Source organism: Oncorhynchus keta, chromosome 30 (assembly GCF_023373465.1).
Source record: "Oncorhynchus keta strain PuntledgeMale-10-30-2019 chromosome 30, Oket_V2, whole genome shotgun sequence".
NCBI classification, from domain to species: Eukaryota; Metazoa; Chordata; class Actinopteri; order Salmoniformes; family Salmonidae; genus Oncorhynchus; species Oncorhynchus keta.
This window is the reverse complement of record NC_068450.1, coordinates 30,415,304-30,431,678: the sequence shown is the minus strand read 5'-3', so window position 1 is coordinate 30,431,678 and position 16,375 is coordinate 30,415,304. Positions and strand designations below refer to the sequence as shown.

At 45.2% G+C, this 16,375-nt stretch overlaps 1 protein-coding gene across 2 annotated transcripts in view; it reads right to left on the bottom strand.

Moving 5' to 3' along the window:
* The window catches only part of LOC118374632 (Kv channel-interacting protein 1-like), a 58,848-nt gene extending 53,964 nt beyond the window's left edge, over positions 1–4,884 (bottom strand). The window contains exon 1 of one of the 2 annotated variants that reach the window (XM_052488211.1): positions 3,748–4,884. Coding sequence is in view for 1 of the 2 variants with exons in the window: in XM_052488212.1 (XP_052344172.1) it covers positions 3,748–3,811 (64 nt within the window). In the remaining variant the exon portion in view is untranslated. The remainder of the gene's footprint in view (positions 1–3,747) is intronic. The other variant, XM_052488212.1, reaches the window with a different exon arrangement.
* Between the last annotated feature and the right edge of the window lie 11,491 nt (positions 4,885–16,375).

The following is a 16,375-nucleotide window of genomic DNA, read 5'->3' as shown; positions in this document are numbered from 1 at the left end:
TACATTCCTTCCATCTCTAGCATTTCTTAATATTACTCAGTTCCTTTGGCTTTGATGCCTCATGATTGAGTATTGCTCTGTTCAAGTAGACTGTGATTTTGCTGTGGTCTGATAGGGGTGTCAGTGGGCTGACTGTGAACGCTCTGAGAGACTCTGGGTAGAGGTCAGTGATAAAGTAGTCTACAGTACTACTGCCAAGAGATGAACTATAGGTGTACCTACCATAGGACTCTCCTCGAAGCCTAACATTGACCAGGTACATACCCAGCGCCTGACAGGGCTGCAGGACTTGTGACCGTTTTTGTTGGTTATGTTGTCATAGTTGTGCCGAGGGGGGCATATGGGGGAGGGAATGCTGTCACCTCCAGGTAGGTGTTTGTCCCCCTGTGTGCTGCGCGTGTCAGGTTCTTGTCCAGTTCTGGCATTTAGGTCACAACAGACTAGTACATGTCCCTGGGCCTGGAAATGATTGACTTCCCCCTCCAGGATGGAGAAGCTGTCTTCATGAAAGTGGGGGGGATATAGGTAGCACACAGGAATACTTTTTCTCTGTTAAGATCATTTCCTTTAGAATTTCTAGCCATGTGTCAAATGTTCCTGTTTTGATTAATTTAATGGAATGAGTTAGGTCTATACCAAATTAGCATAACCCCTGAGTCCCTTCCCTGTTTCACACCTGGTAGTTTGGTGGATGGGACTACCAGCTCTCTGTAACCTAAAGGGCAACCAGTGGGTCCTTTTCCTCTATACCAGGTTTCTTGTAGGATGACAATGTCTGTATTTCTTTGATGAAGTCCAGGTTCCTGCCCTTTAGGCCAAAGGCAGATGACCTCAGGACTTGGATATTCCAGGATGAGATAGTGAATGCTTTGTGTTCCATAAAGTGTCCAATGTTGTTGGTCATGTGGTTTGGCCTCAGACCAGTAAGTGTGAGCAGAGCCTGCTGAGTATCTGGTACATGCCATTGGCTTGGGATAGTTTAAGAGTGGGGGTTGGGACTGTTTGCCTGCTCATGGCCTGGGCATATGTGTGACTTCCATGTTGAGGCCCTCTTTGCTGGGGTGGGGTGCATGGGATGGGCAAGAGGGGCATAGGTCTGATCTGAGGGGGCCTACATGGGGTGTGGGCACGGTTGACTTGGGAGGGTGTTGATTGGTTGGGCTGGGGTTGTGTATGTGGGTGGTGGTGTTGTGATCTAGATATATAGTTCCTCTCAGTGTGGGTCCTCTATGTGTAAGTCCCGGTTCCAACCTGTCAGATGGCCAGCAGAGGGACTGAAGGCTCCCCAAAGCCCTGGCGGTTCCTGCTTGTCCCTGAGTACATCTCAAATGGCACCCTATTCTCTACATAGTGCACTAATAAATATGGGGCTCTGGTGAACAGAAATAGAGCACTATATATAAATAGTGTGCCTTGGGACGCAGCCCCTGCCTCTGTTGAGCTAGATCCTGGAGGTTGAAGCTTCTGCAGGGATACACCTTGTTTTTATCACATATTCTTTTTCTTAGGAGCTTGTAGCTCTGCTTTCTGCTATTGTAATTCTGTTCAAATTGTACCAGATCCAGCATGTCCTGATTAAATACAGGAATAGATCGTGGATGAACAGTTTATAGTAATGGATAATGCTCCTGTAAAACCCGTTTCTGTTGGTTTAGTATTTTTAGCTCTATGTATGGGAGTCCTATGCTTTCAAGTTCTGTGTCCAATGGTGAGTGACAATCTGTAGTCAGCAGACACGCCACAGCCAATGGCTGACGGATTACAGTGATTACCTGAACACAACATAAGGGGCTAGAAAGATGCCCCTTAAGACCAACAGACAGACACACACACACACACACACACACACACACACAAACACAATTTCCTGTCCTTGTAAGACACTGGCAGACAGAACGCAGGTTTTGTTTTAATGAGCAGAAGCAGAGACGTGGAGGCTAGTGAATACCATCACCTTTTATAGACATTATCCTAACCCTCTCTATTTACCTTAGCAGTGTGCTGTCTACACACGCACACGCACACACACGTACACACTCACACACACGCGCACGTACGCACACACACGCACACGCACGCACACGCACACACACACACACGCACGCGCGCACGCGCGCACACACACACACACACGCACGCACGCGCGCGCACACACACACACGGATACACACAATGTGTACAGAAAACAGGAGAAGTTGACTCTATGGTATAGTGCTAGTAGTGCTAGTGCTGAAACCAAGTTGGTTATCCTCCCTGTGACTTTGCTCTGCTCTGGTGTCCAATATACATTTGTTTACAAGTAATCATATTCACTCACAGACTGCAGCCTACAAGTCTACAAGTAATCATATTCACTCACAGACTGCAGCCTACAAGTCTACAAGTAATCATATTCACTCACAGACTGCAGCCTACAAGTAATCATATTCACTCACAGACTGTAGTCTACAAGTAATCATATTCACTCACAGACTGTAGTCTACAAGTAATCATATTCACTCACAGACTGTAGTCTACAAGTAATCATATTCACTCACAGACTGCAGCCTACAAGTAATCATATTCACTCACAGACTGCAGCCTACAAGTAATCATATTCACTCACAGACTGTAGTCTACAAGTAATCATATTCACTCACAGACTGTAGTCTACAAGTAATCATATTCACTCACAGACTGCAGCCTACAAGTAATCATATTCACTCACAGACTGTAGTCTACAAGTAATCATATTCACTCACAGACTGTAGTCTACAAGTAATCATATTCACTCACAGACTGCAGCCTACAAGTAATCATATTCACTCACAGACTGCAGCCTACAAGTAATCATATTCACTCACAGACTGCAGCCTACAAGTAATCATATTCACTCACAGACTGCAGCCTACAAGTAATCATATTCACTCACAGACTGCAGCCTACAAGTAATCATATTCACTCACAGACTGCAGCCTACAAGTAATCATATTCACTCACAGACTGTATTCTACATGTAAATGTAATCACATATGCATAAACTGATAAATCATGCATTGACACTGACACTAATGGATGCTAGTCCATATGCAGTACATGCAGACACATATGTGCATAATTTAGCCTTTACATACACTGAATGTACAAAACATTAAGAACACCTTCCTAATATGGAGTTTCATCCCCTTTTCACCCTCAGAATAGACTCAACTCATGCGGTCATGGACTCTACAAGGTGCTGAACGCGTTCCACAGGGATGCTGGTCCATGTTGACTTCATTGCTTCCCACAGTTGTGTCAAGTTGGCTGGATGTCCTTTTAGTGGTGGACCATTCTTGATACACACAGGCAACTGTTGAGCAGGGAAAAAACAGCAGCTTTGCAGTTCTTGACACAACCCTGTGTGCCTGGCACCAACTACCATACCCAATTCAAAGGCATTTCAATCTTTTGTCTTGCCCATTCACCCTCTGAATGGCACACATACACAATCCATGTCTCAATGCTTAAACATCCTTCTTTAACCTGTCTCCTCCCCTTCATCCACACTGATTGAAGTGGATTTAACAAGTGACATCAATAAGGGATCATAGCTTTCACCTGGATTCACCTGGTCAGTCTATGTCACAGAAAGAGCAGGTGTTCATAATGTTTTGTTCACTCAGCGTATATAACAGTCTCCCACACACAGACATACAGTACTAACCCTGTAACACACAGTAAACTGAATCAGTCTCCCACTCTGAGAATAAACGATGGAGGTCTTACCTTTCCGATAGGTCCGATCCTGCTTATTGCTCTGCATGGAAAAGGTCCCCATGACGAGCCCCATGTTTACAGTCACACAAAGAGTCTGTGTCTGCGATTGATTGAGTGTGTGTACGTGTGTGTGCGTGCATGTGTGTGTCTTGTGCGCCTGTTGTTGTTAAGTTATGAATGTGAGGCTACTCCGTGTGCAAGCCAGTGGCATTCCTCTTCTGTCTGACTCCTACGCAGTTGTAATGTCGGTGTGCGAGTGTGTGTGTGTGTGTGCGAGAGTGTGTGTATGCGTGAGAGAGACCACATGCACTACGGCGCTACCTTTGTCTGTATGGCAACACTGACACCCCTGGGTTTACATTAATCTATCTATCTCTCTGTCTCTCTCTCTCTCTATATCCCTTTCTATCTTTCTGTTAATATCTCTCTTTCACAGCCATCTTGTCATTCTATTCATTCTGTTACTCCCCCTCTTTTCCCCTCTCTCCGTCTCTTTGTCTCGTGTGGAGAGGGGATCACACTGTTGCTTACGGAACAGGAAGGAAGCAGACACAATCTCACAGAGGAAAGCTGTAAGCTGGGAGGAGAGAGGAAAGGGGGATGCAGACAATCTCACAGAGGAAAGCTGAAAGCTGGGAGGAGAGAGGAAAGGGGGATGCAGACAATCTCACAGAGGAAAGCTGTAAGCTGGGAGGAGAGAGGAAAGGGGGATGCAGACAATCTCACAGAGGAAAGCTGAAAGCTGGGAGGAGAGAGGAAAGGGGGATGCAGACAATCTCACAGAGGAAAGCTGAAAGCTGGGAGGAGAGAGGAAAGGGGGATGCAGACACAATCTCACAGAGGAAAGCTGTAAGCTGGGAGGAGAGAGGAAAGGGGGATGCAGACAATCTCAGAGAGGAAAGCTGAAAGCTGGGAGGAGAGAGGAAAGGGGGATGCAGACAATCTCACAGAGGAAAGCTGAAAGCTGGGAGGAGAGAGGAAAGGGGGATGCAGACAATCTCACAGAGGAAAGCTGTAAGCTGGGAGGAGAGAGGAAAGGGGGATGCAGACAATCTCAGAGAGGAAAGCTGAAAGCTGGGAGGAGAGAGGAAAGGGGGATGCAGAGGGAAAGAAAGAGAAAGATTCAGCTTGATGAAAATGAGCGTGATGAAGAGGATTTGACAGTGGATAATGCAAAAAGCAGGGGAGTGAGAAACAGAGAGAGATGAGGTGAGAAAGGGGAAGGGCTCTGCTCCGCCTCTATTGCTATTCTGCAGACACACTGCCTGCCTGTGTTGACTGGATTTTGCATTATCTCACACACTACTGGCTTGGTGAGTCTGTGTGTTTGTGTGTGTGTACATGTTTTCCTACCTTATCAGGACCACAATTTCCTAACAATTCACCAGAGTGTGTGTGTGTGTCTGTGTGTGTACTGTGTGGATGTGTTTAAATATGGGACCACTAGTGTCCTCCCACCCACACCACCCCAAGGGACCACTAGTGTCCTCCCACCCACATCACCCCATTGGACCACTAGTGTCCTCCCATCACCCCATTGGACCACTAGTGTCCTCCCACCCACATCACCCCATTGGACCACTAGTGTCCTCCCACCACATCACCCCATTGAACCACTAGTGTCCTCCCACCACATCACCCCAAGGGACCACTATTGTCCTCCCATCACATCACCCCATTGGACCACTAGTGTCCTCCCACCACATCACCCCATTGGACCACTAGTGTCCTCCCACCACATCACCCCATTGGACCACTAGTGTCCTCCCACCACATCACCCCATTGGACCACTAGTGTCCTCCCATCACATCACCCCATTGGACCACACCCACATCACCCCATTGGACCACTAGTGTCCTCCCACCCACATCACCCCATTGGACCACTAGTGTCCTCCCACCCACATCACCCCATTGGACCACTAGTGTCCTCCCACCCACATCACCCCATTGGACCACTAGTGTCCTCCCACCCACATCACCCCATTGGACCACTAGTGTCCTCCCACCCACATCACCCCATTGGACCACTAGTGTCCTCCCACCACATCACCCCATTGGACCACTAGTGTCCTCCCACCCACATCACCCCATTGGACCACTAGTGTCCTCCCATCACATCACCCCATTGGACCACTAGTGTCCTCCCATCACATCACCCCATGGGTGTCCTCCCATCACATCACCCCATGGGACAACTAGTGCTCTCCCAGCCACCATTGGGCCTCCCTAGTGACATCGTCAGGGCTGCTATGGTATGATCATAGCTGTGGGAAGTATGAATCTCTGATCATAGCCGTGGGAAGTATGAATCTCTGATCATAGCCGTGGGAAGTATGAATCTCTGATCATAACCGTGGGAAGTATGAATCTCTGATCATAGCCGTGGGAAGTATGAATCTCTGATCATAGCCGTGGGAAGTATGAATCTCTGATCATAGCTGTGGGAAGTATGAATCTCTGATCATAGCTGTGGGAAGTATGAATCTCTGATCATAGCTGTGGGAAGTATGAATCTCTGATCATAGCTGTGGGAAGTATGAATCTCTGATCATAGCTGTGGGAAGTATGAATCTCTGATCATAGCTGTGGGAAGTATGAATCTCTGATCATAGCTGTGGGAAGTATGAATCTCTGATTATAGCTGTGGGAAGTATGAATCTCTGATCATAGCTGTGGGAAGTATTAATCTCTGATCATAGCTGTGGGAAGTATGAATCTCTGATCATAGCTGTGGGAAGTATGAATCTCTGATCATAGCTGTGGGAAGTATGAATCTCTGATCATAGCTGTGGGAAGTATGAATCTCTGATCATAGCTGTGGGAAGTATGAATCTCTGATCATAGCTGTGGGAAGTATGGGGTGCTGATGGTGCTGCGGCAACCCCCTGAAAAATCACAATGTAAAACAATTCCACTTCTATGGAAAGATGAGATTCTCACAAACACGATGGTGTTCTCCGTTTTGGCCTCGCAAGACTCGTCTGAAGTTACTCGGTACCAGTTGGAAAGACGAATAGAAGTGTATATATAGAGACTGTTAAATGCCCAAAATAAGAGGTTCAAATGTAAAAAACGTTGTTTTTTTGAAACTATTATCCTGATCTTTCTTATATCTCTCAGATATAGGACAGACACTTCAGGACAAAACTTCCTTTTGATTTTTTGTTTTGGGGGGCTGTCTGGTGTTCCATGTAGTATATCTAATTTTTATAAAAATGCTAATCTAATAATTGTTGTATATTTTCTTATATACTTCAAGGATCTTAAAATACAAAATAAAATAGAAAAATGGTCATTGGTATGAAAATCTTAAAATAATTCCATATAGCTTGGTAGAACCCCCTCCCCCGGTTTAGACAGGGATTAGACTCTAATGGGTTAAAGGAGAGTTCCTCAGTGAGACCAAGCATAAAATGACAGTAATACAGTCATTAGGGCAGCACTCTCATTAAACACACTGCTCCCTCAGCACAGGTAGTCAATCAGGACAGGGAGGGAGGGAGGGAGGGAGGGAGGGAGGGAGGGAGGGAGGGAGGGAGGGAGGGAGGGAGGGAGGGAGGGAGAAACTTGTGTATAATGAAACATGACATTTTCTTCTCTCTCCCTCTGCCCTCCTGGCTCAGTGAAAGTGATATGACAGCATTTTTAGATCTATCCTTATACAGAGGTGCAGCACACCCACATACTGTCTGTCGCTGTCTCCGTCTCCCTGGAATGCACAGGAGGGGAGTGAGGAATACAAAACAGTATGTCTGATCAGACAGTGCCAGGCAGGGCAGCAACAACCCTGAAGAGACATCACACCACCAGCCATTCACCACCAGCCATTCAGCACCAGCCATTCAGTACCAGCAGCACCAGCCCTTCAGCACCAGCCCTTCAGCACCAGCCATTCAAAACCAGCCATTCAAAACCAGCCATTCAGCACCAGCCATTCAGCACCAGCCATTCAGCACCAGCCATTCAGCACCAGCCATTCAACACCAGCCATTCAACACCAGCAATTCAGTACCAGCCATTCAGCACCAGCCATTCAGCACCAGCCATTCAGCACCAGCCATTCAGCACCAGCCATTCAGCACCAGCTCCAACACACATCAGACATCAGGGTCAGCACTAAGCTTTTAAACACACTGAAATGGAGAGACAAAGCAGTGTGTTGCTGTGTGTTGCTCTCTCTGTTGCTTCCTGGCACTAAAATAGCAAACAGGAACAAAATCAAGTGGTCTTGTCCCCATGCTATTCGGTATACCTGAACATGTCGAAAGCAGAGAAGCAATATGCATGTTTTGTGTTCCTAATTGAGGACCGATAAAAACCAGTTTAGCACAGTGAAACACTAAGCCACTGTAGGGTAAGTGGAGAGCGGAGTCTGATGAATCTGGATGGTGTAGTGTCTGTCACTGGGATGATGGAAACACCAACAGCAAGGTTGACAAATGACCAGAACATTCACATATACTGTACTAGTTCCTTTCTGTCATGTTTTACCACAGAGGCCCAAGAGTTACACCGCAATCTCTTTCTAGGCAAGAAGACCAGACAAAACAGTGGCTAACCTCTGATAAGGAGACAGGCCAACCTTAGATGGAGATGAGGACAGTGAGAGAGGGAGAGAGAAAGAGACGAGAAAGAGAGAGAGTCCAAACTGAGACAGTGACTTTGTGCGTTTGGACGTTGGAGATCCTCCATGGAACACGGTGACTGAAAAATGAATGGAAGTATAAATGGAGACGGTTAAGTGCCAAAAATAAGAGGTAAAAATACATTATCCTGGTATTTCTTATATCGCTCAGATATAGGACAGACACTTCAGAAAAGTGTTAGATTTGCATTTTTATTTGCAGTACTGCTATTAGCCCATACAAACACATTGAATAACAGATTCACTACATGGAACAACAGATGGAAAGAAATGGAAAAAATAAAATGGAAAGGAAGTTTGTTCTGAAGTGTCAGTACTACAGACACAGTGTTCAATAGAGGAACTTCAAAGCCCAAATACACAAAGTGGGCTGTTGCCGTGACCGTATTACTACCATACCAGCGGTCACGAGTCTCCAAGCTCTGATGCTGCTGCTGGTCATTAGTAGCATTCCACACTTGCTCACTGCCTGGTACTCAGCACTCTATTGTCCCTCTAATCACTGTGACATCAATGCAAATGTATTCAAATATCGAATCAAACACTTCATGAGCTCATGTTGCGCAACATTTCTATAGGCGATGCACTTGCACGAGAAAATAGTGATGGCCACTAATAAAAAGATGAGGATCCCATCAGCTTTCTATAGGCTTTAATATACAGGTTTTTATTTCTCAACTTTCCTAATATTAATCACATTGCCTATACTTACAATAGGGGTATCGCCTACCTGGCTAGCATGAAAATAAACCACGGGGATAAGTGTCCTCCATTACCTATGTAAGTATATAGATGACATGTATTTCTCCCACTGCCACTTGGTCTATTCTAAATCAAAACAAATGTCACACATATATTATTTAGTATATGTAAAGACAATATTAAATCAAGAAAAGCTGATCCACCCCCTAAAATAATTATATAATAATATTAAAATATTTTTTTTTTAAACATTTAAAAATATATATATAAATAAATCAAGAAAAGTCTGATGGCTGACAATACTGTCACAGTCGCACACCTCATGTAGCCTAGCCCATAGGCCTATATGTTTTAATAAGGTTTGTATTACAACTAAAGTGGCCAAATAACTTCTTAAAATGAAGCACATTAATCCACTTTACAAGGGGTGTTGAGCCTAACTGGCATATATAAGCAGTGTGTGAGTTTCATGTTTGGGGAAGATAATTTTCACCATTAAAAATGCACCTTTATAATTGAGGTCACTTTTGATAATGGTGTTTTCCGCGAATGGAACATTTGTGCTTATAGCCTACTGCCATGTGCACCTTGCTATGCTTTTAATGTGATGAAATATCCCAATAGTTTATCAACATTTTAAGCTAAATGTTCTGATCTGTTGCGTGAGCCACATTACATAAAAACGTTTTTTGGATATTAGTGGTTGTATTAATTTGGGATCAATCGCATCCCACAACTGTCCCAGACTATGTTTGGAATATTTACTTCTCACACAGAATCGGTGGACTTTTGTACTATGGGGGATAGTAGATTGACATAGGCTAGTACTTTTGCTGTTTGTTAGGCCTACTCATCTTGTTGGCTGACGAAAAGTACATGTGGACAGTTCTTCCAATATCTTCTATATGTACCTAGGAATTGGATAAGGACTCGCGCAGTTGCATCCCTGATGTGTCTGTCTTAACCTGTAGCCTGTGAGAAGACTGAGAGAAGCTTTGAATTGGCAGTACACTCAGTGAGAAGAGCACAATGCAGCACTCTACAAACATCTGTTAAGTGTGGCAGTTCTGCCACATAGTTCCACCATGTCACAGTCCAGTCCTGGAGTCAGAACAAAGCAAACACAGGGTCCCCTTGCAGGCAGGCAGTCATTTTTCATCTGGGATTAAATATTTACTGTTCCATATACACCATATGAGTGTTTTACACACACTAGTTTCTTCCTCCCTCTCTTTGTCTCCACATTGAATACAACAGCACAGCCACCTCTCCTTGACTTTATGGAAGGGCAGAGGCAGTTGAATGATGGAATTATTCTGGATTTTTATTAGGCACTCTTGAAGAACACCTAAAGCAGAGGACCAAGGAGTGAGTAGGGACCTTGTGAAATTGTATCAATCGGAGTCAATAATGGTTTGGCTGCAATTCTTAGAAACAACGATGTAAAACACTTAAGTAAAAATAATGTACTACTTAAGTCGTTTTTTGGGGATATATGTAGATTACAAGTTATATTTTTGACAACTTATACTTTTACTTCACTAGATTACTAAAGGAAATCATGTCATTTTTACTCCTTACATTTTCTCTGACACCCAAAAGTACTCATTATATTTTGAATGCTTAGCAGGACAGGAAAATTGTCCAATTCATGCACTTCTCAAGAGAAAATCTCTGGTCATCCCTACTGCCTCTGATCTGGTGGACTCTCTAAACAGAGAACATCTCTGGTCATCCCTACTGCCTCTGATCTGGCGGACTCACTAAACAGAGAACATCTCTGGTCATCCCTACTGCCTCTGATCTGGTGGACTCACTAAACAGAGAACATCTCTGGTCATCCCTACTGCCTCTGATCTGGCGGACTCACTAAACAGAGAACATCTCTGGTCATCCCTACTGCCTCTGATCTGGCGGACTCACTAAACACATGCTTAGTTTGTAAAAGAAGCCTTAGTGTTGGAGTGTGCCACTAGTTTGAAGTGATTTATACTTTTACTTTTCATACTTAAGTATATTTTAGCAATTACATTTACATTTGATACTCATGTATATTTACTTGAGTAATTTCTATTAAGGTATCTTTACTTTGACTCAGGTATGACAATTGGGTACTTTTTCCACAGCTGGTTTGAACATGTGTGTGCATGTGCACGTGCATGTGTGTTTGTGTGTGGGGGGTTATGGCACAGGGTTGCATCCATGGCCCATAGGTAAGGTTTGAATGGATTGGATTATTTCTGTTTAGACCAATTTGGCAAACTGCTTCGAATAAATTGTCCATCAACATTAAAGAGTATGACTTCTTCTATTTTATCAGTATGAATCAGTGGACTATCATGAATCAGAATTGGACTTCTATCGCCATCTGCTGTTCACTAGAGGGACAGTTGAGACTAGGGTTGAATGGTGGGAAAACCGGTTAACGAGATTTCCTGCCCCAGAAAAACACTCCCTTTTCCTGGGATAAATAACTGTGTTTTAAAACAGCCTATCACTGTGACTGCCGAAAACTTCAGAACTAACGTGACTACAAATACAAAGTCGGCAATGTCTTTGCAATTGTTAGAAACGAGCAAAGGAGCATTCCTCTGCTGGCTTGCTTCTGAAGCCATGCAGGGTTGATCCTGGTCAGTCCCTGGATGGGACACCAGGTGGTGGTGGAGGGCCAGTAGGAGGCACCCGTTCCTGGTCAGTCCCTGGATGGGACACCAGGTGGTGGTGGAGGGCCAGTAGGAGGCACCCGTTCCTGGTCAGTTCCTGGATAGGACACCAGGTGGTGGTGGAGGGCCAGTAGGAGGCACCCGTTCCTGGTCAGTCCCTGGATGGGACACCAGGTGGTGGTGGAGGGCCAGTAGGAGGCACCCGTTCCTGGTCAGTCCCTGGATGGGACACCAGGTGGTGGTGGAGGGCCAGTAGGAGGCACCCGTTCCTGGTCAGTCCCTGGATGGGACACCAAGTGGTGGTGGAGGGCCAGTTGGAGGCACCCGTTCCTGGTCAGTCCCTGGATGGGACACCAGGTGGTGGTGGAGGGCCAGTTGGAGGCACCCGTTCCTGGTCAGTCCCTGGATGGGACACCAGGTGGTGGTGGAGGGCCAGTAGGAGGCACCCATTCCTGGTCAGTCCCTGGATGGGACACCAGGTGGTGGTGGAGGGCCAGTAGGAGGCACCCGTTCCTGGTCAGTCCCTGGATGGGACACCAGGTGGTGGTGGAGGGCCAGTAGGAGGCACCCGTTCCTGGTCAGTCCCTGGATGGGACACCAGGTGGTGGTGGAGGGCCAGTAGGAGGCACCCGTTCCTGGTCAGTCCCTGGATGGGACACCAGGTGGTGGTGGAGGGCCAGTAGGAGGCACCCGTTCCTGGTCAGTCCCTGGATGGGACACCAGGTGGTGGTGGAGGGCCAGTAGGAGGCACCCGTTCCTGGTCAGTCCCTGGATGGGACACCAGGTGGTGGTGGAGGGCCAGTAGGAGGCACCCGTTCCTGGTCAGTCCCTGGATGGGACACCAGGTGGTGGTGGAGGGCCAGTAGGAGGCACCCGTTCCTGGTCAGTCCCTGGATGGGACACCAGGTGGTGGTGGAGGGCCAGTAGGAGGCACCCGTTCCTCTGTTCTAAAAATAAAGATCCCATGACACTTATTGTAAGAGTAGGGCTGTTAACCCTGATGTCCTGGCTAAATTCCTAATCTGCCCCTCATACCATCATGGCCACCTAATCATCCCCAGCTTACAATTTGCTCATTAATCTCCTGTAACCATTCCCCTGGTTGTTGCTGTAAATGAGCATGTTCTCAGTCAACTTACCTGGTAAAATTAATATAAATGTGGCTCAAAAGAAAACTGAGATGACCACAATAAAAGACATGTACAGGCTACATATACCTGTTCAAATAAATGTGATGTTAATTGAGTTGTATTCAGCTTTTTTTATACACTACTGTCTGTAACATGTGTGCAAATTAATCTTGGTTTAGTGAATTATTATAGGGTGAGAATTAGAAAAAGTTCCTCAATACAATATTTGTAGCCATAGGTGATATATCAATACTGATCCTTCGTCAGTATTGTGGAAAAATTCTAATGTTGAGGTAAGTTTTGAAAGGGAAAACGCTGATCTGAGAGCAGTGCTGCCTGCCTTTCTTTCGATCCTATCAGTGTTGTTGACACATGCCTCATAACGCACTTATAGAGCGTTCTCTCTGAGTCGTGTTTTGGGGAATGCCTACGTCTTGGCCTGAAAGGGTTTTGATGGATGAACAAGTTGTGGGCATGTCAAGGCTTGGCCCCTCACTGGTCAATCAGAATCAAATCAAATGTTATTTGTCACATGCACCGAATACAACAGGTAGACCTTACAGTGAAATGCTTACTTACAAGCCCTTAACCAACAATGCAGTTTTAAGTAAAAATAGATGAGTAAAAATAAGAAATAAAAGTAACAAATCATTAAAGAGCAGCAGTAAAATAACAATAGCGAGGCTACATACAGGGGGTACCGAAAAATATTCAATGTGCGAGGGGGCACCTGTTAGTTGAGGTAATTGAGGCGATATGTACATGTAGTGTTATTAAAGTGACTATGCATAGATAATAAACAGAGAATAGCAGCAGCGTAAAAGAGAGAGGGGGGGAGGGGGGCAATGCAAATAGTCTGGGTAGCCATTTGATCAGCTGTTCTGGAGTCTTATGGCTTCGGGGTAGAAGCTGTTAAGAAGCATGTTGGACCTAGACTTGGCGCTCCGGTACCGCTTGCCGTGCGGTAGCTGAGAGAACAGTCTATGACTAGGGTGGCTGGAGTCTTTAGGGCCTTCCTCTGACACCGCCTGGTGTAGAGCCAGGTGCTCAGATGGGAGTCTTTAGGTCCTTCCTCTGACACCGCCTGGTGTAGAGCCAGGTGCTCAGATGGGAGGCGTAGAAATATTCCAGAGTCAAAATTCATGACATAACCGACTGAATTACCACTAAAACCAGCTTTTGGTTGGTCTTAAATATCCCTACCAGCGCTGCCTGAAATTAGCCCTTTGGATCATGTGTTTAAGGACACGACTCAAATATTTCCATCCCTCCCATCAGAGCACCTACGTGCTGATGTTAGACAGGTAAATTATGGGTAAATTGACACTAGCGCCACCTTAAAGCCAGCCGAAAACAGAGCCCATTGAGTGCGTCTGAAAGTGGGTGTTGCAAAAGAAGTGGGTGGATCACATCAATGGGTGGATCAACAGCAATGGGTGTAACATCAATGGGTGGATCAACAGCGATGGGTGTAACATCAATGGGTGTAACATCAATGGGTGGATCAACAGCGATGGGTGTAACATCAGCACTCCATTATTAGTTAGACCGGCCATAGCCAGGTGCACCGCAGGTCAGCTTAATGTTTACATAGCAGGTTAAGAGAACTCATGTAGCAGGTTAAGAGAACTCATGTAGCAGGTTAAGAGAACTCATGTAGCAGGTTAAGAGAACTCATGTAGCAGGTTAAGAGAACTCATGTAGCAGGTTAAGAGAACTCATGTAGCAGGTTAAGAGAACTCATGTAGCAGGTTAAGAGAACTCATGTAGCAGGTTAAGAGAACTCATGTAGCAGGTTAAGAGAACTCATGTAGCAGGTTAAGAGAACTCATGTAGCAGGTTAAGAGAACTAATGTAACAGGTTAAGAGAACTCATGTAGCAGGTTAAGAGAACTAATGTAACAGGTTAAGAGAACTAATGTAGCAGGTTAAGAGAACTAATGTAACAGGTTAAGAGAACTCATGTAGCAGGTTAAGAGAACTAATGTAACAGGTTAAGAGAACTCATGTAGCAGGTTAAGAGAACTAATGTAACAGGTTAAGAGAACTCATGTAGCAGGTTAAGAGAACTCATGTAGCAGGTGTCATGACGTTGTATTAGTTAATGTGACGGCTGTTGTTCATCGAATTATTAATTGTTTCTAATTGCGTGATTATCTGAATCAAGCAATTATTAACTCATTAACCTGGGGCACCATGGGAAAACTAGTTATTGAGTTTCTATTTCCCAAATTAACTCAAAGAATATCAGAATATCGATTTTACAACAGCCACTAATTAACCAGTTACCTCTACCAATCTCGTTCTGAACGTCGTATAGCCCGTGAATCTGCACGGACCCGGGTCTCACCAATGAGTTCGTACCCCACCAATCTTAGTTGAATATTTATTTACTAAAAAGCTAAAATGATGATAGAAGATACACATAGACAAAACACATTATAGGCTATTGATTAGAACTTAGTATAACAGGCCAACACACTATGGCATGTGTTACCCAAAATGGGGATTTCAAAGAGAGAGAAAAAGAGAAAGTACACGAGAGAAATATACATTTGGGTGAATTTGTCAGCTATGCTTATTCTAACCCTAGCCTTGCCCCAAACTGCCACTCTTATGGGTCAGAATATAATGACGTAATTACGTGGGGATGATCTCCGAGGATTCTCTGCGTGGACTGTTCAGGGGACCGTTCAGCTGCTCGATGACGCACTACTCCGGCGCACCTCTCTGATCGTCCTCCCGATGTCAGTGTCCTTTTGGCTTAGGAGTCTGTTCACTCACCCTTGCTATGGAAGGGGTCTTCTGAGGACAGACAGCTCTGTAAGCTCAGAGCTCACAGCATAGAAATGAAACCTCTTAGATACCACGATTCGCTGGGATTGAATGCTAAGGGGGTCCGGCTTGAATTCACCCGCTTAGACACAGCTACTCATTCATATCTTGGGTAGAAAAAGATTTCTTTGTCTTCAAACTTGTGTTGCGTTCGGGGTCGTTGACTTTTTAGACCTTGGCTGCAGCTTGGGTCACGTAGTCTTGTCTGTAAATTCTATACTCACAGGTTTTATACCCTTGGGTCAGAAGTGGGCTTAACCACCTTTAGGGCACTTCTCTGGGCGTACCAGGAATTTGTCTGTGGCCTGAGATTTACCAGGGGCATGAGGGGTCATAAAACCCCCACATCTTCAGACCCCTAGATCTCTCCTCCTCTTTTGGGGTTGAGAGATAATCTGTAAGGTTGTGGTCTCCTGTAACCTGACCTGACCTGATCAGGACAGGTTAAGAGAACTCATGTAACAGGTTAAGAGAACTAATGTAACAGGTTAGGATAATTAATGTAGCAGGTTAAGAGAACTAATGTAGCAGGTTAGGAGATCTCATGTAGCAGGTTAGGAGAACTAATGTAGCAGGTTAGGAGAACTCATGTAGCAGGTTAGGAGAACTCATGTAGCAGGTTAGGAGAACTCATGTAGCAGGTTAGGAGATCTCATGTA